This window comes from Nicotiana sylvestris, chromosome 6 (assembly GCF_000393655.2).
Source record: "Nicotiana sylvestris chromosome 6, ASM39365v2, whole genome shotgun sequence".
Taxonomy (NCBI): Eukaryota; Viridiplantae; Streptophyta; class Magnoliopsida; order Solanales; family Solanaceae; genus Nicotiana; species Nicotiana sylvestris.
In genome coordinates, this window is record NC_091062.1 from 33,615,925 (window position 1) to 33,640,843 (window position 24,919).

General features: G+C 38.0%; 1 protein-coding gene across 1 annotated transcript; it reads left to right on the forward strand.

Moving 5' to 3' along the window:
- The first annotated feature begins 17,563 nt into the window (after positions 1-17,563).
- On the forward strand, positions 17,564-19,577 carry LOC138870456 (uncharacterized). Its single transcript, XM_070148261.1, has 3 exons — positions 17,564-18,193; positions 18,333-18,941; positions 19,140-19,577. The coding sequence occupies exons 1-3, from the start codon at positions 17,564-17,566 to the stop codon at positions 19,575-19,577; spliced, it is 1,677 nt and encodes a 558-aa protein (XP_070004362.1).
- The last annotated feature ends 5,342 nt before the right edge of the window (positions 19,578-24,919 follow it).

Consider the following 24,919-nt stretch of genomic DNA (forward strand, 5'->3'; position numbering starts at 1 on the left):
TTCGAGGGTCACCCTTCAAGACAATTGCCTCACATATCCGGCATTAGTCTTCAAGTGGGCCTCGACTACCTTAACATTGGCCTTGTATTGGGCTACCATCTTCTCGGCATCGGCAAAAGTTGTCTCCAGCTAAGACTTTGTTGCTTCAAGCTCTTTTCTGATGATATCCCATTCTGCAACAGCCGAGCTCAGGTGTGCTCGGAGATCTTCACTCAGCTTAGCCCATTTATCAGCTTTATTCTGCGCCACCTGAAGCTGAACTTATATTGAGGAAAGCTTTGTCATAGTGGTTTCCTTCTCCGAGGTGTGCAGATCCATCTTGTTCTTCCACCCATTGTCCATGATTGGATCTCGTCCATCTCCATTCGAAGCTGGTCGATCTGGTCAGTCTTTTATTGGACCTACGAGGTTTGGTCATTAGCCACTAAAACTAGTTCCTCGTTCCTAACTTCGAATACCATTACCTGTAATGACCCGACTGGTTGCTTTGAGCATTTATATCTTGTTCAAAGATTTGAAGTCTTGAGTAGCTTCATATGATGTATTATGAACAAGTTTGAATTTTTGTATTACCTCAGATCGGAGTTTTGATGATTCTCTTAGCTCCGGATGGTTATTTTAGACTCGGGCGTATGCCCGCAATTTAACTTGGCTATTTCTAGAATATTTCGACATAGTTTCTACAAGAATAAGTGGTATCACATTAATCAAATGAGCCCCAAATTCAATTTTGCCTGAAGTGTCAGATCCGTATTGAAATTTCAGAGCCAAAGCAAAAAAGAATCGTCGAATTCAGATATTGTATGAGTGAGTTATGCCCGTTTCCGTGTTGGAAAAGATTTTCCACCACCAGCGTCCAGGGTAGTGTGGGGCGCTAGCCTTGCACTGGGATTATTTTTTAGATTCTAGAAACAGCGCCACAGGGGGCTCCCCCGCCACTTGTGACGCTACAAATATCTATAAACGGGGGGTTCATTTCCCTCATTCCTCTTGGCCGAATTTTGGGGTTTCCCCCACTCTCTCAAGACCGACAACTCTTATCATATTCAAGATGAGTAATCCCTACTAATTTGGTGTTTTATTCTATCATTTCCACTATAGAACTAACTCAATCCACCATGAAATCCGTAGATCTTCAAGAAATTTCTTCAAGAACTCAAAAGAGGGTTTTGGAAAGATTTCTTCCAAAAGATAATCCTACACCTTTATACATACATGTACGGATTAATTATGGGAGTATTAGTATGAATTAAGTGTTGGAACTCATGGTATGATAATTGGAAACCATAAATTCCCAATTTAAATATATAAACATTGTAGAGGTTGAAAGGTGATTAATTGATAAAATTTTGTTGGTTGGTGTGGATGAATAGTCACATATGTGATGATTGGAGTTTATAAATTGTTTAAGGATGATGGTGGGATAAATTATTGGTAAATGGTGGTAGTTGGATGAACTAATTCTATGGTTTAGAGAGGTAGAAATTTATGCACCATATGTGTTTGATAAAATTCCTAAACGGCCTAAACTATGAAATATGTTTACTGGTGTTGGTTCAATTGAATTATGTTGATGTAGATTGAAGTTGTAAGAGTAGTGGGAGGTTTTAATATCACTAAAGAGCTGAATTAAGAAAAGATCGATTTGTAGCGATCTTATTTTCGAGGGATTTTCAAGGAAATCATCGGGATTTGAGCCGTTCGGAGGTTGATACGCGTATAATGGAATTTATGGAGCATTGTTTAGCTTGCTTGATATTGTACTCGGTTTGTTTGAGATAAGTAACATTTCTAAACTTGGTTCTGAGGGTATACATCCCAGAATTACGTGTTATATGATTTGTTTGGAGGTGACATACATGTTAGGTGACAGGCGTGTGGGCGTGCACCATTGTAATTGTGATTTAATTGATTCCGTGGAGTTTCATAATCAAATAATCATGTCATTTTCTACATATTCTCCACGTGTTAGAGAGAATTGAGCTTAGACTCATGTTAAAGATTATGTTAGGCTACGTGCCGATATTTTTGAGACCTATAGGGGTTGTATGCTATTGAATTAATTGTTTAAATTATAATTTTGTACTCAATCACATCCATCATTTGCATATCATATCTCAGTCTCTATTGTCATTCATTGATACATCATATCATCATGTCGGGTTGAGTTTTATATGGGATCGGGCTGCACGTCGCAACATGTTTTTATTTATTTATTTATTTATTATAGAGCTTGGACTAAAGGAGCCCCTCCGGAGTCTGCACCCCACACAGTGAGTGCAGTTGATATTATATTTGGGATGGAGTTCCCTAGGCATGGAGTTTCCATATATATATATTCACATTTGGGATGTTCCCAGGGCATGGAGTTGCCTTATTTATTTATATTTGGGATGAAGTTCTCTAGGCATGGAGTTGCCTTATTTATTTATAATTGGGATGGAGTTCCCAAGGCATGGAGTTGCCTTTTTCATTTATATTTGGGGATGGATTTCCCTGGGCTAATCACATACTACTGAGTGACTGAATGTCAGTTATTATTTATATTTGGGATGGATCTTCCCTAGGTTGGATTGGCCATATACAGTACTGAGTGACAGTGAGAGCATTTTCTTTATATTTGGGATAGAGTTGTATGAGCATAGACTTGCCTTATTTATTTATATTTGGGATAGAGTTCCCTATGCATGGAGTTGCCTTATTTATTTATATTTGGGATGGAGTTCCCTGGACATGGAGTTGCCTTATTTATTTATATTTGGGGATGGAGTTCCCTGGGCTGGATTTGCCTTATATAGTACTGAGTGACTGACTGTCATTTGATATATGTATATATATATGCTTGGGATGGAGTTCCCTAGGTCGGATTGTCCATATACAGTACTGAGCGATTGAGTATTCTAAGAGTGCAGGTACGTGAGGCTTCCATTGTAGTACACTACATATAACATGTATATTGGCATGTAGATATAGAGATGTAACATTTCTTATATCTTTTAGATTTGATCTTTTATCTGTTGAACTTGAAAGCATACCTACATTTCTGTACTATTATTTCTATACTGGCCATACCTGTTGAGCCCATCAATACTTTCAGCCCAAAGGTTAGTCTTGTTACTTATTGAGTACATTGGGTTGGTTGTACTCATACTATACTTCTACACCTTGCATGCAGATTTTGGATGTTGATGTTGTTGTGTATAGCGGGAGCTGGCATTGGATATGTACTTGTGTTCCGGTCATAACTGCCACTTCATCTTGGTAGCTTTAGATTTAAAAATATGTTCATGTATTTTCAAATAGATGACGTATTTTATTTCATACCAGCTTTATAAATTCTAAATCTTAAAAGATTAGAGTCAGTTAAATATTAATTGAATCGGACTGTTGTTATTTGCCTTACCTAGAGGGTGAGGTTAGGTGCCATCATGGCTAGTTGGATTTTCGATCTTGACAAGTTGGTATCAGAGCTTTAGGTTCATAAGTTCTATATGTCATAAGCAAGTGTCTAAGAGAGTCTTGCGGATCGGTATGATGACGTCCATACTTATCTTCGAGAGGCTACATGGCATTTTAGGATAAACTTCTCATTTTTCTTTCCTTATCGTGCGATACTGATTCAGCTTGAAACGTACCACTTTGAATTTTTCCACTCACTTGTATGTGTATATGAATGCTCGGTATCAGTTGTGCATCGACGGCTAATTATTTTATGAATAAGGTACGAGATGTGTATTCTATGTTTTGGTGATGTGCGAGTCTAGAGGACTTGAGGCCAGGTTTAGACCGTAGCTTAGGCTCGGTAGTTTCAGTTGTGAAAACTTATGCGTTGGACTTATGTGTCCGATAGTGTCCCTATGAGTGGAAATTTATGGCACGATGAGCGATCGAATGGCTATATGATGAGTATGAGGTGACTACGGGTTGTGTTCAAATGGTTTGATTGTGATGAAAGGAGTTTGCTTGAAATGTAGTGATGTTTGTCTTGATTTGACGTATAGTCTTGAGCTATGAGTGTGTTGAAGGATCTCTCACTTGATGTAATTGCAGAACAAATTAAATTCTCATGTCTTGTCGATGAGTTCAGACTTAGGAAGACTAAGTGACTACATTGTAATTGTGGCTAAAAACAAAAAGGGTATAGAAGGATGCCAGTTTGAGACTAAGCAAGCGGGTTATCACCTGCGGGGTAATTTACGGGATGTGTGATCCTTACAATGTTGTGTGGAGAATTTCTTCTCTATTGGCAGGTTATATGTGTTGAGATTTTAATTTGAATTGGTTGACAAAATTGACCTGACTGTAACGAGGATGAATGCGAGATTAGAGGATGATTGAAGTATTGTATGGTTTGTGTTACATGAGTTTATGAAGGACTTGGTTGAATTTCAGTGCGGGATTTTTGGCAGTAATAGAGTATGGCTACGGCGAGTTATCAGATATTTTAATCTATGGCTTGAACCAAGTAGGGGAGCCTACTATAGACAATTTGATCTCATGGTTATACGTTAAATTTAGTTTTGGTCTGAGACATACTTGTGGATAAGTTATGACTGCAGAGGTTGAGATCGAGGATGGCTCGAGCAAGGAAATCCCTAAATACAGGTTACATTGCACTTGATGAATATAAGAAAATCATGGAATGATTAAGTTGTTACTTTTAAAGGATATAGTCTACACGGAGTATGAATTTGATTGGTGATTTAAGGCAAGGTTACTTCTTTGGTTGTTGTTGTGCTAATGGGGTACGTGTCTTTCAGCCCGTTCAGGCGGTACAATTGAGATGTGAGCAGAGCAGATGAATCTCGAGAAAGTTTCAAAGAGTTAAAGATTTATAGGTAGCAATTGAAAAATTTTCGGAGTTGTATGTGGCTAAGATCGAAGATTTACATTGGATGGTGCTGGTACTAGCGGTAGTTCTATATGACTATGGATTCTACATTCCAGTATAAGAAAGGTAAAAGAATAATTTTAAGTTGTGTCTCATTTGTTGTATTTATGGGGGTAATTATGATGTGGTGAGGCTCTACAGATGTTTTGGTAGCAATATTCTTAGGTTTGGTGACCTGCGTGGCTTGGTCGAGTTAGAGAAATTCAGTCCTGATAGCTTGGTTATGTGCAAATGAATTTCAAAGTGTTCTTGATGGTTTCTACTATGGTTTGAGCTGGATAATTTTTACTAGCGTGGGGAACATGTTGTGTATTGTGATTTCCTCCTGGATGGGAGAAAATGGAAGATTTCTAACTAACCGGGTATGTAATTTTCTAGTGACTTAGAGTGGATAATGAGATTCTCGTACTTTTCACATGATGGCATGATAGATATGGTGTGTTGTGCGGGATTAAGATTTACATGCATAAGGTGGTAGTTCAATCTTGAATGGAAGGTCACAAATTTTAAACAGCATGGTCAGTTTCACATATTTAGATGAATGTTGTAACTGCTCGGTAATTCCTGAGAAGGGTGTGCATTTCAGAAGGCGCATTATGTTTTGACTTACGGATGTTCATTGGTATTGCGGTACTCACCTGGTTGATAGAATGTTGATATTCAAATTATTGCTATGTGTCACGGCAGAATTATGGAAGTATTCCTAGTGGGATGGTCGTGCATGAAGCATATGTTAGTCATTCGAGTGATGGAGTTGTGATCAGTTACGATAGTTCATGTGTTCTATGAATTTGGGGACTGGGAGTTCTCAATAGCTAATTGTTTCGAGGCCGCAGACGGTGAAGATGAGTCCAAGTTAACTAGATAATAGTACTTGTTATAGTTAAGTCATTGAGGACTATTTAGAGGGATATTTATCCATGCTCGGATTGCGTTTAGGCTATAACAAGCCTAGAATTGACTGTTAAGCTTTAAGCTATGATGTTTCTCATATCTGTAACATTGCATGAGCTATTTGAGCCATGATTGAGGCTACATAGGGGTTAAAATCCCTGAACGAACTTGATAAATGCCTCAGTGATGAAAGATTTCCGATTTGAGCTATACACACTTTGTACATGCCTACACTTTAGAACGCCATTTATACCAGTCCAGGAACATGAGAATCTTATTTCATCCATCATATACAGTTATACTTGCTTAACTACTCCTATATGATATATTCAGGCTAGAGGCTTGTGACTATTCCAGGCGGATTATGTTATTGGCATGTGAATTATCCGTGTGAATCCATATATTGATATTATTGGCATGTGGGTTGTCCGTGCAGCACGTAAGTTGTCCGTGTAGTGTGTGGAAACTATATTCCCTTGCTCATTTATCTGATTTAATTGTCTTTCCTTCCTCTACATGTTATGATATTATTTGAGCAGGGTATTTCAGGAATTGAGCACATGCATCTACGCTTATTTTTTTCACGAAATTTGAGGAGTTGGTTGTAAACATTGGGTCATGTTGTGGTTAAATGTCAATAAAGTGGTTGTGTTTGATAAGATGAGGTCATTGGACCTAGAATGGGTACTATCGAAATTGATTACGGTATATTTGGGAGAAAAATATCGGCAGCGTACCAAGGTTTTGGAATGAGGTTCTGTGGAATGTGGGGTTTAATACTAGTACTTGGTTGGTTTGAGTAGTTACTGTGATGGGGAATAGGTACTACGAGTATGCGGTTATGTAGTATGTTATGTGATTATATCTCGGGTTATGGTTAAGGCTTAATACAACTTGTTCAGACTCATATAGTGTGTAGATGTGAGATTCGGGTCTTGAAAAGAATTTTGGATGTTAAAAATTGGGTTCCAATGTTTATGGGCCAAAGTTAAATTAATGATCTTCATTTATGTTGTATGGTAAAGCCTATATAGAATAAGGTAACGTGTGATCACCCCTGGGTATATGTGTGGTAAGGTGAAATAGTGATTTAAAGGTCTAGGAACAACTCTTGGCACGTTCGAGGACGAACGTATGTTTAAGTGGGGAAGAATGTAATGAGCTGACCTGTTGTTTTGAGCATTTACATCATGTTCAACTATTTGAAGTCTTGAGTAGCTTCATATGATGTATTATGACCAAGTTTGAATTTTTGTATTCAACTTCAGATTGGAATTTTGATGATTCTATTAGGCCCGGATGGTTATTTTGGACTCGGATGTATGCTTGGAATTTAACTTGGATATTTCTAGAATATTTTGACATTGTTTCTTCAAGAATAAGTGGTATCACATTAATCAAATGAGCTCCAAATTCAGTTTTACTGAAGCATTATATCCTTATTAAAATTTCGGAGCCATAGCAACAAGAATCGTCAACTTCGGACATCGTATGAGAGAGTTATGCCCATTTTTGTGTCGAAAAAGATTTTCCGTCGCCAACGTCCGTGGTAGCGTGGGGCACTAGCCCTGGCGCTGGGATTTTTTTAGATTCTGGAAACAACTCCACATGTAGCGCCCCTGCCACCTATGGCGCTACAAATATCTATAAATTGGGGGTTCATTTCCCCCATTCCTCTTGGCCGAATTTTGGAGTTTTCTCTACTCTCTCAAGACCTCCAACTCCTAGCATATTCAAGGTGAGTAATCCCTACTAATTTGGTGTTTCATTCTATCATTTCCACTCTAGAACTAACTTAATCCACCATGAAATTCGTAGATCTTCAAGAAATTTCTTCAAGAACTCAAAAGAGGGTTTTGGCAAGATTTCCTCCAAAAGGTAATCCTACACCCTTAGACATACATGTGTAGATTTATTATGGGATATTGAGTATGAATTAAGTATTGGAACTCATGGTATGATAATTGGAAGCCATAAATTCTCAATTTAAATACATAACCATTGTAGAGATTGAAAAGTGATTAATTGATGAAATTTTGTTGGTTGGGTGTGGATGAATGGTCACGTATGTGATGATTGGAAGTTATAAATTGTTTAAAGATGATGTTGGGATATATTTTTGGTAAATGGTGGTAGCTAGATGAACTGATTCTATGGTTAAGAGATGTAGAAATTTATGCACACTATGTGTTTGATAAAATACCTAAATAGCCTAAACTATGAAATTTGTTTACTAATATTGGTCCAATTGAATTATGTTGATGTAGATTGAAGTTGTAAGAGTAGTGAGAGGTTTTATTATCACTAAAGAGTTGAATTAAGAAAAGCTCGATTTGTGGTGAGCTTATTTTCGAGGGATTTTCAAGGAAATCGTTGGGATTTGAGCCATTCGGAGGTTGATACATGTAGAATGGAATTTCTGGGGCATTGTTTAACTTGCCCGATATTGTACTCAGCTTGTTCGAGGTAAGTAATATTTTTAAACTTGGTTTTGAGGGTATAAATCCCTGAATTACGTGTTATATAATTTGTTTAGAGGTGACGCACATGCTAGGTGACGGGCGTGTGGGCGTGCACCATTGAAATTGTGACTTAATTGATTCAGTGGAGTTGCATAATCAAATAATCATGTCATTTTCCACATATCCTCCATGTGTTAGAGAGAATTGAGCTTAGACCCATGTTAAAGATTATGTTAGGCTACATGCCGATAGTTTTTGGAACTACAAAGGTCGTATTGCTGTTGAATTAATTGTTTAAACTGTAATTTTGTACTCAATCACATCCATCATTTGTATATCATATCTCAGTCTCTGTTGTTATTCATTGATACATCATATTATCATGTCGGGTCGAGTTTTATGGCATTGTGAGCCCGAGAGAATGGAGATTCTAAGTGATATTTATGGGGTCGTGTTGCACGCTGCATCATATATTTATTTATTTATTTATTATAGTGCTTGGGCTGAAGGAGCCCCTTCGGAGTCTGCACCCCACACAGTGAGTGCAGTGGATATTATATTTGGGATGAAGTTCCCTGAGCATGGAGTTGCCATATATATTCACATATGGAATAGAGTTCCCACGGCATGGAGTTGCCTTATTTATTTATATTTGGAATGGAGTTCCCTAGGCATGGAGTTTCCTTATTTATTTATATTTAGGATGGAGTTCCCATGGCATAGAGTTGCCTTTATCATTTATATTTTGGGATGGATTGGGCTGGATTGGCCCTATACAGTACTGAGTAACTGAATGTCAGTTATTATGTATATATTTTGGATGGATCTTCCGTGGGATGGATTGGCCATATACAGCACCGAGTGACAGTGAGCACAGTTTCTTTATATTTGGGATAAAGTTCCCTGGGCATGGAGTTGCATTATTTATTTATATTCGGGATGGAGTTCCCTAGGCATGAATTTTCCTTATTTATTTATATTTGGGATGGAGTTCCGTGGGCATGGAGTTGCCTTATTTATTTATATCTGGGATGGAGTTGCCTTATTTGTTTATATTTGGGGATGGAGTTCCCTGGGCTGGATTGGCCTTATATAATACTAAGTGACTGACTGTGAGTTGATATATATATATATATATATATATATATATATATATATATATATATATATATATATATGTGTGTGTGTGTGTGTGTGTGTGTGTGTGTGTGTGTGTGTGTGTGTGTGTGTGTGTGTGTATTCTTGGGATGGAGTTATCTGGGTCGGATTGGCCATATTCAGTATTGAGTGATTGAGTATTCTGAGAGTGTGAGTATGTGAGGCTTACATTGTAGTTCACCACATATAGCATGTACATTGACATGTAGATATAGAGATGTCATATTCCTCATATCATTCAAATTTTATATATTTTAATTGTGTTGAGTTTATCTTTTGAACTTGAAATCATGCCTACATTTCTGTACTGTTATTTCTATACTGGAATGTACTTGTTGAGCTCGTCACTACTTTCATCCCAAAGGTTAGTCTTGTTACTTATTTAGTACATTAGGTCGGTTGTACTAATACTACACTTCTACACCTTGTATGTAGATTTTGGATACTAATATTGTTGTGTATGGCGGGAGCTGGAATTGGAGGTGTACCTGCGTTCCGGTCATAGCTGCCTTTTGATCTTGGTAGCTTTAGATTTAAAAATATGTTCATGTATTTTCAAACATATGATATATTTTATTTCACACCGACTTTATAAATTCTAAATCTTAGAAGTTCATGATTTGTACTACTAGTCCTTGGGGAGTATATTAGAGTCAGTTAAATATTAATTGAATTGGATTGCTGTTATTTGGCTTACCTAGCGGGTGAGATTAGGTGACATCACGAATAGTTGGATTTTGGGTCGCGACATTACCTTTTTGACCAAGTCGGTTGCTCCCGATGTAGGACTGATGCATCTTTGTGAGCCCTATCAAGCTTGTCCTGAAGGTACTTAATGACCCTTTCTTATTGCTCGCTGAGGAACTTGTACGTATCCCTTTTCTAGGCTAGCTCCTTGACATCGAGCTCGAGCTGATTGAACTCGACCCGGTGCCAGAGGAAGATCTCATGATGAAGTACCGAGGCCTGCAAAAAGGTAAAAGATGTGACAAAAATCAAACCCTAAGAAAAGTTCAAAGGAACATAATGATGCCTTACCCGGTTCAGCATCGGCTACGCCTCGTTGAAAAGGCACGGCATGTTGACCTCATTCACTTTTGCCCGGTCCTCCTTGGTCACCAAGAATCGAAGGTAGCTTGCTACTCGCATGGGAGCAGAAAGAACTCGGGCATCCTCTGGGATGGTAAGAATAATCGATCTTTTGTAGCTGAGATTCACACTCAGGGTGGGGAACTGAATGATCAATTTTGGGCTCGAACTCGGCCCTCCATCTTCCGGAGAGGGATCCTTCCTCGGAACTTCCAGGTCGCCCAACCCAAAAAAATCTTCCAAAACGGACGAGTCCACACCATCTAAAAGGAACAATGAGGTTCGTCTGCACCATGAACCCCTTCATTGGACCTCTCATTTCTTGCTCGAGCCTCCTCAAGCATGGATTCAGTGTAGGAGGGCGACCCTAAAATATCTATTATAATAGGTACTTCCTTCGGGGTAGAGGCGGCGGTGTGGAGTGTCTTAGCCCTTATCTCCACATTAATCTCCTGAGTTTGAGGGAGATTGGCCTCCCGAATCTTCCCCTCAGCTGCCACCTGCTCCTCGGGAGGGCTCGACCTGTGGGCCACAAAAATATTTTCTTCGGACTCATCCCCAAGCCGAAGAAGCAAATTCGAGCCCGGTGCTCGGGAACTGGAGCCCTTCTTTGTCTTATGAGCCAATCTTCTATTTGGCTTCACTGTGAAACTCGGGGAGCCCAAAGCTTTCCTCTTCATCTTTTTCTTTTCCCTCGCTACAGCCTCGAGATGTCCCAAAATGGAGGGATCAACAAACAAGGACACGTCCTTGTCCTCAGTTCAGTGTTCTTAGGCAAACCTATAAAAAGAAAAGAGAGAAAAGAAGAGTAAGTATGATGTAAGTAGGAAAGCCTGATATTACCTATTCGAGGAAAGGCCTTACTTTGAGAATGGGCCTCCAATCGGCCCTTTGAGAGCTTGCGACATGCGTGCTCCGAATATGACATCTGTATAATACCCTCAATCCACTCCTTGAACCGAGGGATAGCGTTTGGAACTCGGGAAACGGCTGCATTACTGCATATGCGAATGAGAAGAAAGGACATAAATAAAAGATTAACGCTTAAGGAGAGATTGTAATGAGATGCATTCCACTTCTCAGGGAATGGCATGAGCTCTGGGGAATCAAGTCTTCGATCTTCACCCGAACAAAGCATCCCTACCAGCCCCGATCTCGGTCTTCATCAATGCTCATAAATGGGGCCTTGTTGGCCCGGCGTGTAAGCTTTATTAGTCCCCCTCGAAAGATTCAGGGATTGTATAAAGGAGCAGATGATCAATAGTGAACCAACGAGATGTGGTCTTATTCGAAGTAACGAAGGAGGATAACGATCCTCTATAAAGATGGATAGATTTTTCCGAGGCGCTCCTCGTACCTCTTGCAAAATTTCAGAACAACCGGTTCTACCGGACCCAATATGAAGGGGTAAGTATAAACACTAAAGTACCCTTCCATGTGGGTAGTAATGGCGCCCTCGGGCCCTGGGAATGCTACATCCTTCACTCCCAATTGTAGTCCTTTCGGACCATGGGAGGACATCCTCGATCACAGAGCAAATGTACCTTGACAATCCTTCACCCCGGTCCTGTTTGCGTGAGGGTTTCTCGACCTTAAAGTCATCTGCAATTGAGCGGTCCCTGGGAATAAATATTTTCAAGGGAGGCTCGGGAGCCGGTTTGTCGGCAGCAACCTCGGGAGAAGCCATTTCGAGGGAAACTACTTCAGGAGCAACCACATTGGTACCAGCGACCAGTTGAGAAGATGAAATGACAACTTGTTGAGGAACAGATTTAGATGTTTTAGCTATTGTTGAAGAAGTTTGAAAAACTCAAGAGAAGATTTTGAAAGATAAAGAATTGATTATAGTGATTTGGGGAAAATCTAGGTAAAAACCTAGACATTGCTGTGAAATCTTGAAAAATAAGGGAGAAGATATAAAAGTTGAAGAACGCTGGTGATGGCTTGAGAAATCGAAGGTAGAAGATTAGTCGAAAAGTGAAAAAAGAACAAGGGGTAAAACCTTATATAGAAAAAAGTCCGCGACGCTTCGTATTCGGAGGTAACCAATCGATGGTTGACACATGCTCGAAGTCAGAACGACATGAGTGATAGGACTTTTTGGATTCTTGTTCGTTTTCTATTATGATGTACAAAAGAAGGAACCGGGGAACATCTGTCGTTTCTCATCGTTTAGGCAAACTTGCCATCTATAGAAATACGGGGACTATCTGTATACGGGTAAAACCGGAGGTAAGAAGCGCCCCAATTTCCCGGTGGGACGAATGAAGAGAGGACATAACTGTGCTTAGTCAAGACCGAAGCCGGGAGCCGCCTGTATCAAAGCTCGAGAAAAATACCTGCTCCCGGAGCCATCGAGGTCATGCCCCTGGAGCCAGTGAGGTAATGCCTTTGGAGCCATTGAGATCACGCCTCCGGAACTGATTTGAATAACGTGACCTCGAAAATCATTGCCAAACGACCGCACACGATCAATAAAGGACCGTGATATCCGTTCCCAACCGGATGACACAGCGTGAACCTCGACCCGTATCAATGGTAGATTAGTGATTAGCGAGAAGAAAGATTTTTACCTTTTTAGAATTGTACTTAGGGTAAAACTCCCCTACTATATAAAGGGAAGCTGACTATTCATTAGAGATATTGTAACACGCATACCAAGGCAATATAAATCCACTTTTCTCTAGTTATTTGAAAGTTCTTGTTTTAGTTCATAATTCCTCTATAAGCACCGGTCTAGAACCGAAGGCGAGCTTCTTGTTAAGCTTTTAACCGAGCCCGGGTTCAGTATCATCGTTGGTTTGGTTATTTATTCTATCTTTTAATTGCTTATCTAACATCATTAATCACTTGTATCAAATTAATCTATGTATCACTAAAATCGCGTATTAATTCAATTGTTATTCATTTTTAAAGGTAAACAACTTTACAATATTGTTTCTTCTTCTATATGCATAATTTTTTTTAATTAAATTTATTATACCTTATATAAATAATTAATTAAACTCTTATGTGCAATTATTAACGTGCATGCACGATGGTAGAAACTAGTGGAGTAGTATTCCCTCCGTTTCAAATTAGATGAGACACTTTCCTTTTTAGTATATTCCAAAATAAATGACACATTTCTAAATTTGAAAATAATTTAACTATAAACTTTTCATTTTACCCATTTTATCCTTAATGAGAAGATTTTATAACCACACAAATGTCATGACCCCACAAAATTTTTATCCCTTAAATTTTTAAAACCACAAGTTTTAAAAGATATTTTTTTAAATATGTGCCGAGTCAAGTTTGCTTATCTAAATTGAAACGGATGAAGTAATAACTGATAACCGAGATACTACCATGCAATTATCCAAGAATATTGTGCCAGGAGACAGTGACAAAAAAGAGAGCCAACGGTTGTTCTTTTAGTGGGCCCTTTTAGCCTTTATTAGGGAGAAATTCAAAAATAGCCAGATTTATAAGAGATCATTTAAAAATAGTCACAGTTTCAAAAGTAATCGAAATTTAGCCACTTTTGATGTAAAGGTAAATGTGAACAGAAATATTGTTCAAAATCCAAAAAATACTCCAGTATAATATACTGATCCGGCATAATATGTTGGAAGTTCATACACATGTGCTCTAATCTCCAGTATATTATGCTGGAACTAGGGGTGTTCATGGTTCGGTTTAGATCGGGTTTTCCCAAAAAAAACAAACCAATTAAGTCGGTTTTTTATCGATTCGTTTTTTGTTGGTTTTTCAGTTTTTTCGGTTATTTATCGGATGTTTTCTTAAATATGAGACATGCACTACCAAACGCATATTCCGGCGACTACATTTTCAACGTAACACTCTCAAATCAATTGCTTTTTGAGAAATCTGTTATTTACCCATATATATTGATGGTAATAAAATAAAATAGTGATGAATAATTTAAGTACTCAATTAAAAATCGAGTATTTTTAACATGAAATAAATTCTTGTACTTAGCAAAAGAAAACTACCAATCAAACTAGAATGTAAATGCAAAGAATTAGATAATTATAATAGCAAAGAACTAGACTAAAAATATAAATGACTAATATGTACCATAAAATTTTAGAAACTTTATATATATATATATAGTCGGTTTGGTTCGGTTATTTTTTTATTAAAACCAAACCAAACTAATTTTGATAGGTTTTTAAAATTTAAAATCAAAACCAAACCAAACCTAAAAAGTATTGGTTTTTTAGGTCGGTTTGGTTCGGTTTTTCTGGTTTTTCTGAACGCCCCTAGCTGGAACTTTCCGCGTGTTGGAGTTCCAATATAATATATTGGAAGTTGATACACAGGTATACCGATCTCCAGTATATTATGTTGGAATTTTCTGTATTGCAGCAAAATAATGACTATTTTTTAATAACTTTACAAACGCTAGTTATTTTTGAATGATCAGTCCGAAAACTGGCTAGCCCGACTATTTTTACCTTTATTAGCGAAAATGACTAAAAGGGCCCACTAAAAGAACAAAAGTCAGTGCAATAGTACCATTTTCTAATCTTCCCTACTTTTCGAGGGAAGCAGCAAGGGAAAAAATGGGAATTTGGGACTTCATTAATTCCGGTAAAGAAACGTTGAAAGGATACACACCGGATCCGGTGAAGAAGGTGTATAATACTACCTATTATTACAGTGTAGTTGCCGTTAGAAAGATCGACGACGTCATTAGAGTTAACGGCATACAGAAGCTGGATCAGTACATACTCGATGATGAAGGTCGGGCTAAGATCGTTAGTTTCAGCACAAAATTCATCAAAAATGCTTCCGTTTTTGCCGTCAAAGAAGCACCTAACTTCATTCCTCGTTTGCTCCCTTATTCATTTAGACCTTTACCGCCCCCCCCCCCCTCTCCCTCCCCAAATCGTAGAAAAATGTGCATGCACTATATGTTTATAATGAAATAGATATAGATTAATGTGGACTGATGTGAAAAATGTTGTGGGCAAATTATTTTCCCAAATCACCCACCTGTAACAACTTATCTTCCTCCTTTTTCCCTCTTAAGAATCATTATAAGGATTATTAGCTTTTTTACTTCATGTATAATTCATAATTGAAAATAGCTCATGCTCCTCCACCCACACACACACAAAAAAAGGAACTAGTCTCAGTACAAGTTTTATAATTAAATAGAAAATATTTGAAAATTTTATAAGCAAAGAATTCTTTACTTCCTAATAAATAGATAAGGGTAAAATGAGACAAAATGGAGTATGTATTAACAAAAAGGTAGCAGGTATGCCGTGGAATAATCTAGGCGCCCAAACTGACTTGAACATCGGTATGTGGTAAATAGTGTTTATTTGTAGATTTAACTTGGATTCGAATTTTAGATATTTCAAAAAAAAGATAATTGCTAGGTGTGTCATTAAAGATCTTGAGCATGAATATGCAATTACAGCCACCATGGGTTGTGTTAGCAACTCAATTGATCAGATAATTGCATGCACTTGAAAAAGAAAAGGAAAGTCCGGTGCACTAAGCTCTCGCTATACGCGAGATCCGGGGAAGGGCCGGACTACAAAGGTCTATCGTACGCAGCCTTATCCTGCATTTTTGCAAGAGGATATTTTCAATTGGATGCACTTGAAATTAAAGTAAATAGCAAACTCTAAAATGAAATTGGGAAAAATGAAAACGTGTCATCATCTAATGAATTGGTTACATAAAACTCAGGGTGAGATTCTGGAGAAACAGAGAATAATGTTGAATCAAAGTCCTGTAAGCTATATTCTCATGTTTTTTTGCTGTCATTACTTATTTTCTACATTATTTTTATCATTTTTTTTTATTTGCACCGAGTGTTCGAGTCTCTTCGAGCCCCATTTTTATTATAGTTTTTTTCTCTTGTATGTTTCAAATATGCTTTGAAAAATATTTTTCTTGAGTCGAGTTTCTATTAGAAACAATCTCTCTACCCTACAAAGATAGGGTTAAGGTTTGTGTATGCTCCACCCTCCCTAGACCTCAGTTATGGGTTCACACTAGCTATGTTGTTGTTGTTGTTGTTGTAAGCTATATTCTCATGTACAGGTGGGAAGGCAGTTACCAAAATTTACTTTGACACAGTTCGTGAAATGGAAACTAAGTGTCAAAAGAAACAAGACGAATCATGTATTTACTCTGACACAGTTCGTGAAATGGAAACTGAGTGTCAAAAGAAACAAGATGAATCATGCATCAAGGAAATCACTCGTATTAATTCAAGTACGAATACCATTGTACGTAGTAAGCTCTGAGATTGCTAGATGGGGCAGAGATGCTGGAAAGCAGGGAGCTGAAGTTAGGTTCTGAAAATAGAGTTGAGGTTGATTCATTTGCATATCAAACACCTGAATATGTCCTGAGAGTCTTCATGATGGGCACTCGTTATCTCGACAATTTGTTGGTTACTGTGAATTGGGAAAAATTGAATTTACATATTAAAGTGGAATAAAGATGACATGTCAAAACACGTAGACTAGTCACAGAGTTACAACTGGCAAAGAGACGTGAGTTGCAACAGATATGAGCAAAGGCAAAGGAAGAGACATGGGCAGATAGTCAAAAGACTCGGCACCCGTATCTATTTAAGTCATTTAGGTAAGGGAATCAAGGGGAATGAATCTGACAATATATGGGAGTACAAATACAGTATTTAATGAGCATTAAGTACTAAATACGTTAGAGAATTTGTATTAAATACAATGATTGTTTAACGTAGCATTCAATGTCTTTAATTACTCATAATAACCTTATTAAGACAAGGGCAAAACGCATATCTCCCAAATAGTTATAAAAGGGAGATAATTGATCAATTGTAGGGACACAAAACACAATTGGAATATACTTTGGTTTACTTATTTTTCTCCTGATTATATTCTTGTTATCCAAATTACTCTCTTTTACATATTCTTTCAATTATCAGTAACCCGTGTTCTTCTAAATTCTAGCTTTGACTAAAATTCCATTTTTTAGTTAAACAAATTGATTCCGTTACCGGGAATCTGATAATGTATTTTCTTTTCGCTTAACTTTCCTTGTTGCATCAACTATGTCGAACAACAATGACAACATTCAAGGAAACGAAGAAAACCAAACAAACCAACAACTTCAGAGAGACCCTGAGGATAATAACGCACTGATTATTTCTCCACGAGGCTCTCCTCGGCGATCTCGTGAAGGCACTCCTGATGGATCTCATACAGATGGACAGGCTCAATTCGAAAATGTTGAAGCTATGGTTGAGGCTTTGCAAAAACTTATTACCGCACAGGTCAATAAAGTCGTTCAGGCCTTGGTTAGCAAGTTACCTGCTGGACCACCCACACCTACTCCAAATAACAACACTCTGGTGAACCCTCGTTCCGGGCTTGTTAATTCAGGTAGCGGTGGAACCCCCAGTGAATCGCAAGAGGGAGAACCAGGTAATTTAGTTAATTCAGATTTGCAAAATTTAGTACTAACATTGCAGAAACAGCTCAAGGAGCAAAGTGACCGCATAGAGCAAATACTCGGGGTATCGCCCGTAATCAAAGAGGTAGATATGGATAAATATTCTCAACAACCTTGGAAGCCAAATGTTGCTCCCCTTCCAATTCCAAAGAAATTCAAAATGCTTGATATTCCAAAATACGATGGAACAATAGACCCACGAGATCAAGTGACTGCATTCACAACAGGCGTAAAGGGCAACGATTTGACTAAGCAGGAGATTGAATAAGTATTAGTCAAAACATTCGGTGAAACACTCACCAAAGGTGCATTAATATGGTATTCTCTTTTACTCGAAAATTCTATAAACTCTTTTGCTGAGCTTGCAGATTCTTTCATTAAAGCACACTCGGGAGCTCCAAAGACGAAAAAAGAATGGAAGATATTTCAAGATCAAGCAAGGGGACTCGAAATTGCATAGAGAATTCGTGGACAGGTTCCAACGTGAAAGAATGACCTTACCTCGTGTACCTGATAATTGGGCAGCTATAGCTTTCACAGGCAACTTGAATGAGAAAAGCTCGGAAGCTACGAGGAGACTCAAGGAAAGCCTTCGTGAATTCCCAGCTACAACGTGGAATGATGTTTATAACAGGTATAACACGAAGCTAAGGATTGAAGAAGATACCGTTCCGCGATTTCAAAAAGAAGAAAATGTAAGTTCTAGATGTGCGGAGACCGAAAAAAGATCTGGTAAAAACAGGTACGAGCCGTATATGGGACCTGCGGGAAAAGACTCACGGTCAAAGCAGGACAATCAAAGGTATGATCACAGATCAAGGAATAGAGAATCAGGTTCTTCATCAAGATTTAGGAATGATCGAAACCACTATGAATCACGAGATGATGATAAAAACTTAAAAGCAAGATTCGGTGGTTACAATTTTAACGTCAGCACCTCCGAGCTCGTAGTTGTTTTGAGAAGCATGGGTGATAAGGTTCGATGGCCAAAAGAAATGAGATCAAATCCAAACAGGTGCAACCCTGATCATTGGTGCGAGTTTCATAATGATCACGGGCATAAAACAGTAGACTGCAGATTTTTACAAAGTGAAGTTGATCATTTATTGAAACAAGGATATCTTACTGAGTTGTTCAATGAGAAAGGTAAGCAAGCTTACATGAAGAACAGGTAGGAACCTCCAAAACCACCTTCCCCCAAAAGAACTGTCAACGTTATAAGTGGGGGTGAAGACATCAATGGTATATCATATACTGCAGCGAACAAAATTTCCAAAGTTACAATTACCCAAAAGAAACGGGTGTGGAATATCTTAGAGGAAGACAACATTACATTCAATGATGCGGACGTAGATGGCATATTAACCCCTCATAACAATGCACTGGTAATATCTCTAATTGTATATGATGCTAATGTAAAACGAGTCTTGATTGATTCAGGTAGTTCCGTGAACATTATTTTACTAAGAGTACTACGTAAGATGAAAGCTGAAGATAAAGTAATACCAAAGGCGCATACTCTATTTGGATTTGATAATTCTAGTGTTGTGACGAAAGGAGAAGTAACACTCACCACATTCACTGAAGGAGTCGACAAAGATACAAAGTTCTAGGTAGTAGATATGGAGATAGCTTACAACATGATCCTTGGGAGACCATGGATCCACGAGATGGATGAAGTTCCTTCAACCTTGCATCAAGTTATCAAATTTCCGTCGCCATGGGGAATTTGTCAAATTCGTGGAGATCAACATACATCTAGGACTATCAACTCCGTTGTAGATACAAGCACGAGAAATGAAGAAAAATAGCAATCACAGAAGGCAGTTGAGGACACCACAACACAAACCTCAACTGAACAGGGGCAAACAGATGTAGATTCAAGGCCTGATACCATTCAAGAACCAGAAGAGAACGAAAATATCAAAACAACAATAGAGGAATTAGAGCCTATTGTGTTATTTTCTCAATGGCCTGATAAGAAAGTCTACGTTGGGGCCAATCTTAGCCAAGGCATGAGAGGTAAGTTAATTGAATTTTTGAAAACTAACGTGGACTACTTTGCTTGGTCCCACTCTAACATGACAGAGATACCACCGGAGGTGATGACTCACAAATTAAATGAAGACCCAGCATACCCTCATGTCAAGCAAAAGAAAAGAAAGCAAGGAACTTTCAAGAATCAGGTGATTCAAGAAGAAGTCCAGAAATTGCTAAAAATTGGTTACATAATGAGGTGAAGTATCCTAACTGGTTAGCTAATACTGTTGTAGTTCCAAAGAAGAACGGTAAGTGGTGGGTTTGTGTAGATTACACAAATCTTAATAAAGCCTGCCCTAAAGATTCTTTTCCACTACCCCACATAGATCAATTGATTGATGCAACTGCAGGTCATGAGCTATTAAGTTTTTTAGATGCATATTCAGGTTATAATCAGATTAAAATGGATCCGGAAGATGAAGAAAAAACTTCATTCATAACAGACAGGGGGACTTGCTGTTATAAAGTAATGCCCTTTGGTCTAAAGAATACAGGTGCAACGTATCAGAGGTTAGTTACCAAAATATTTTAAAACATTTAGGAAAAACTATGGAAGTGTATATAGATGATATGCTTGTTAAAACTCAGTATTCAAAAGATCACATATTACACTTATCTGATACATTTTCAATTTTGCGCAAATTTAATATGAAGTTAAATCCCAAGAAATGTGCATTTGGTGTTGCATCAGGTAAGTTTTTGGGTTTTCTTGTTTCTAACCGTGGTATTGAAGTGAATTCTGCACAGATTAAGGCCATTGAAGAAATCCCTGATATACTTTCAAACAAGAAAGAAGTTCAAAGATTAACAGGGAGAATTGCAGCCTTGGGAAGGTTCATTTCTAAATCATCAGAGAAGTGCTTTAAATTCTTCCCAGACCTTAAAAAGCAGGATCATTTTGAATGGAATGAGGAATGTCAACAGGCACTCAGGAATTTGAAAACATACTTATCAAAACCACCTTTGCTGGCAAAACCAAAGGCTGGGGAAAGACTACTCATTTACCTTGTTGTTTCGGAAGTAGCGGTAAGTGCTGTTTTGGTCCGGGAAGAACAAGGTAAACAATCCCCCATCTATTATGTTAGTAAATCTTTGTTAGATGCGGAGATGCGGTATCCTCAATTAGAAAAACTTGCACTCGCATTTAGTCATGGCATCTAGGAAGTTAAGACCTTACTTTCAGTGTCATCCTATTGTTGTATAACTGCCTACCCTTTACGTAATATATTACATAAGCATGAGTTATCAGGTAGGTTGGCTAAGTAGGCAATAGAGTTAAGTGAATACGAAATCACGTACCAACCTAGAACTGCTATAAAATAACAAGTGTTAGCTGATTTCGTGGCTGATTTTAGCCAGGGGATGCAATTAGAAGCAGAGAAAGAATTACAGGTGTTCAATGGAGCTAACCCAGGAACTTGGACTTTATTCACTGATGGTTCATCTAACGTAAAAGGTGCAGGTTTAGGGATTGTTTTGGTACCACCTACGGGTGAAACCATTTGACAAGCTATTAAATGTCATTCTATAACTAACAATGAAGCGGAGTATGTGGCTATAATTGCAGGTCTAGAATTGGCACGAGAACTTGGCATAAATCAGATTATAATCAAAAGTGATTCACAACTCGTGGTTAATCAAATGCTGGGGACTTATACAACTAGGGAAGTGAGGATGCAGCAGTATTTAGAAAAGTTACGGGAATTGATAAAGCAATTTCAAACCTGGAAAGTTATACAAATACCAAGGGATGAAAATGTTGAAGTGGACGCCCTAGCTAATCTCGCATCTGCGACTGATGTGGCAAGTGATGCAAATGCCTCAGTTATACATTTATTTCATTCAGTTCTCAACCCTGATAAGAATGAGGTAAATTTTAATAATTTAACTTGGGATTGGAGGGACGAGATTATAGCTTTTTTGTAGTATGGTATCATCCCTGATGATAAGAAAAAAGCTCATGTGCTTCGAAAAAAGGTTGCTCGGTACTGCTTAAAGAAAAGCAATCTATATCGTAAAATGTTCGGTGGTCCCTTAGCAAGATGCCTTGGACCTTCGCAAATGGAGTATGTAATGAGAGAAATACACGAAGGGCATTGCGGGAATCACGCAGGTGGAAGATCACTGGTAAGAACCTTAATTAGGGCAGGTTATTACTGGCCTAAAATGGAAGAAGAATCAGAAAGTTTCGTGGCCAAATGTGATAAATGTCAAAGGTACGGTAACAATATGCATAGACCTGCGGAGTTATTATATTTGGTCATCGCGCCGTGGCCATTTATGAAATGGGGAATGGATATTGTAGGTCCATTGCCACAAGCAAAAGGACAGGTAAAATTTTTGCTCGTACTCACTGATTATTTTACTAAATGGGTAGAGGCAGGAGCATTCAAACAGGTGCGAGAAAAGGAAGTCAAAGATTTTATTTGGCGGAATATCATATGCCGATTCGGTGTACCAAAAGAGATCGTATGTGATAATGGCCCTCAGTTTATAGGAGCTCAAATCACGGAATTCCTTCAAAGTTGGCAAATTAAAAGGATTACGTCTACGCCTTATCATCCGGTGGGTAATGGGCAAGAAGAATCAACAAATTAAGTCATTATCAACAATTTAAAGAAATGATTAAAAGAGTCAAAAGGGAATTGGCCAGAAGTGCTACCTGGTGTTTTATGGGCATATCGTACAACGACGAAAATAAGTACGGGAGAAACACCATTTTTGCTGGTTTATGGACAGAAACTTTAATTCCCGTTGAGATAGGGGAGCCAAGTACAAGGTTCACGCAGGCAACAGAAGAGTCCAATGACAAGGATATGCGTTTAAATCTTGATTTACTCGAAGGAAGGAGAGAAGCTGCACTAATAAGAATGGTAGCACAGAAGCAGGTCATAGAACGATACTACAATAGGAAAGCACGCCTCAGGTTCTTCAAAATTGGGGACTTCATGCTTAAAAGGTTTTTCAATCTACAAAGGCAGCTAACGCTGGTAAATTAAGTCCAACATGGGAAGGACTCTATAGAGTTCGTGATATTGCAGGAAAAGGAGCATATGAACTAGAGACAATTGATGGAAAGATATTACCTTTACATTGGAATGTTGTTCACTTGAAGAAATACTATTTCTAAGGAATACCCATGGTCAGGTATCAACATTTTGAATTTAATTTTTGAATTATTAAAATTTTACTAACGATTTTAGATGATAGGCAAAACGCTAACCCGTACTAAATGATAAGTCATGACCTGTAAGGCACACAGAATAAACTAAAATTCCTGGCCTAGGGTTACAATTATTCTGATAGAAATACGAACGGGTTAAGAAATCTTCATCTATAATCGTACCTCCGAGTCCCGTTTGTTTTCCTTTTCAGAAAAAAGACCAAATAAGATAAATAATCAAGTGCTCGAGGCTTCATACTTCAACACTCAAACACTTGGAGGACTACATAATATACACGGGTATATGTATAAAGAAGGCAAAGCAGATGGAGGAAAAATCAAGCCTGAAAGAGTCAACTGCAGAGTAAAAGTCACGAAGTCACAAGCCAAGGCTAAAGAAAACCTTACTATAGTTAGAGTAAAGGCTACGTACTAAAATGGGTTAGAATAAAAACCTCGTGTTTATTATTTTTACTTTTTAAAATCTATTACAAGAAAAACAGTTACGAGAAAGTTATAGATGTACTTTAAATACATGTAAAGTATTATTCAAAACTAGACAAAGTTCAAATAAAACCTTGTCAAAGTTATTTCAAAGAAACATGTGTGTTCCTATTTCTTTTATCGTATGTTAACACCACTATGAAGTTGAGATGTCTTCTTCATTAAGTGTCGAAATATAAAAGGGCCCTCTTTTATAAAACTCATGTTCAAATTAATTAGTCATGAGGATAACAAAAGCATTTTCGAAGAACAAAAATGCAAATTATTCTGTAAGTCCTTAAAAATAAAGGCAAGAATAAAATAAACAGAAGTTCAAGATAATAACATGAAAAACTTCTTAATATTTAAAAACTTAAGACTAAGTACGAACTTAGTCACAAAACTATGAATTGTTTATACAAACTGTCCCCATAAAAGGTCTGGGGACTTTAGTTCTCAAAATAAACCCTTAAATGGAACCAAGGGTTTCACCACAATTTTCAAATGAAACAAAAACAAAGTTATTCAAATAACTAAGGCTGATCACTGAGAAATTGGAGGAACTGAAGTAGAAGCATCAACAGCAACGGGCTCAGCTTGGGCAGGAGTATCAATAGTTGCGGGCTCAATTTGACCTGCAGCAACAGGCTCGAGTGGACTTGAAATAGTTGGGATACCCGTATCGACTTCAACATTCACGGAAGCTTCGGCCAAGGGAGAAGGAAAATATTGAGATTGCTGAACTTTCTCAATAGTTTCATTGATTTTTGCCAACTCAGATTCTAAGTTGAAATTTTCTTGGCCAGCTTCAATTAGGGTATCACGGCGTGAATTCAAAAACGCCCAACTTATTTCAATAGCAGATTTATCTTCAAGGATCTCATAATCCCTTTTCCAGTAAGCAATTTTGTTCTTTAACTTCTCATTTTCAGCCAAGGCAGATGTGTAAGAAGTCTGGAGAGAGGCATGAGAGCTTTCTAAAGAACGCGCCTTATCAGAAAAAGCTCGAAGGTCTTCTTGTGCCTGAGTCAAATTTTGTACGAGCTCCCCAGTGTAAGCTTCCTTTTTATTCAGAAGAGCCTTCAACTCTCTGACTTCTTCACTAGCATTGGACAGCTGTTCTGAATAGGAAGTTTCAAGGCGAGTTTTTTCTTTATCTGTTTGGCTTAAGGAAGCCTTTTCAACCGCCAACTCCGAAGTCAAAGCTCGTATCTGCTGCTCCAAGGTACTCTTGCTCTCTTCCAAATATTCCACATCAATCTGCAAGCT

What these genes read in the sequence shown, in the direction of transcription:
- LOC138870456 (XM_070148261.1), top strand. Translation starts at nt 17,564, where the DNA reads ATGTCGAACAACAATGACAACATTCAAGGAAACGAAGAAAACCAAACA. An exon ending in TGACTGCATTCACAACAGGC is followed by an intron (nt 18,194 to 18,332) that starts GTAAAGGGCAAC and finishes CTGAGCTTGCAG; the next exon opens with ATTCTTTCATTAAAGCACAC. An exon ending in TGAGAAGCATGGGTGATAAG is followed by an intron (nt 18,942 to 19,139) that starts GTTCGATGGCCA and finishes AAGAACAGGTAG; the next exon opens with GAACCTCCAAAACCACCTTC.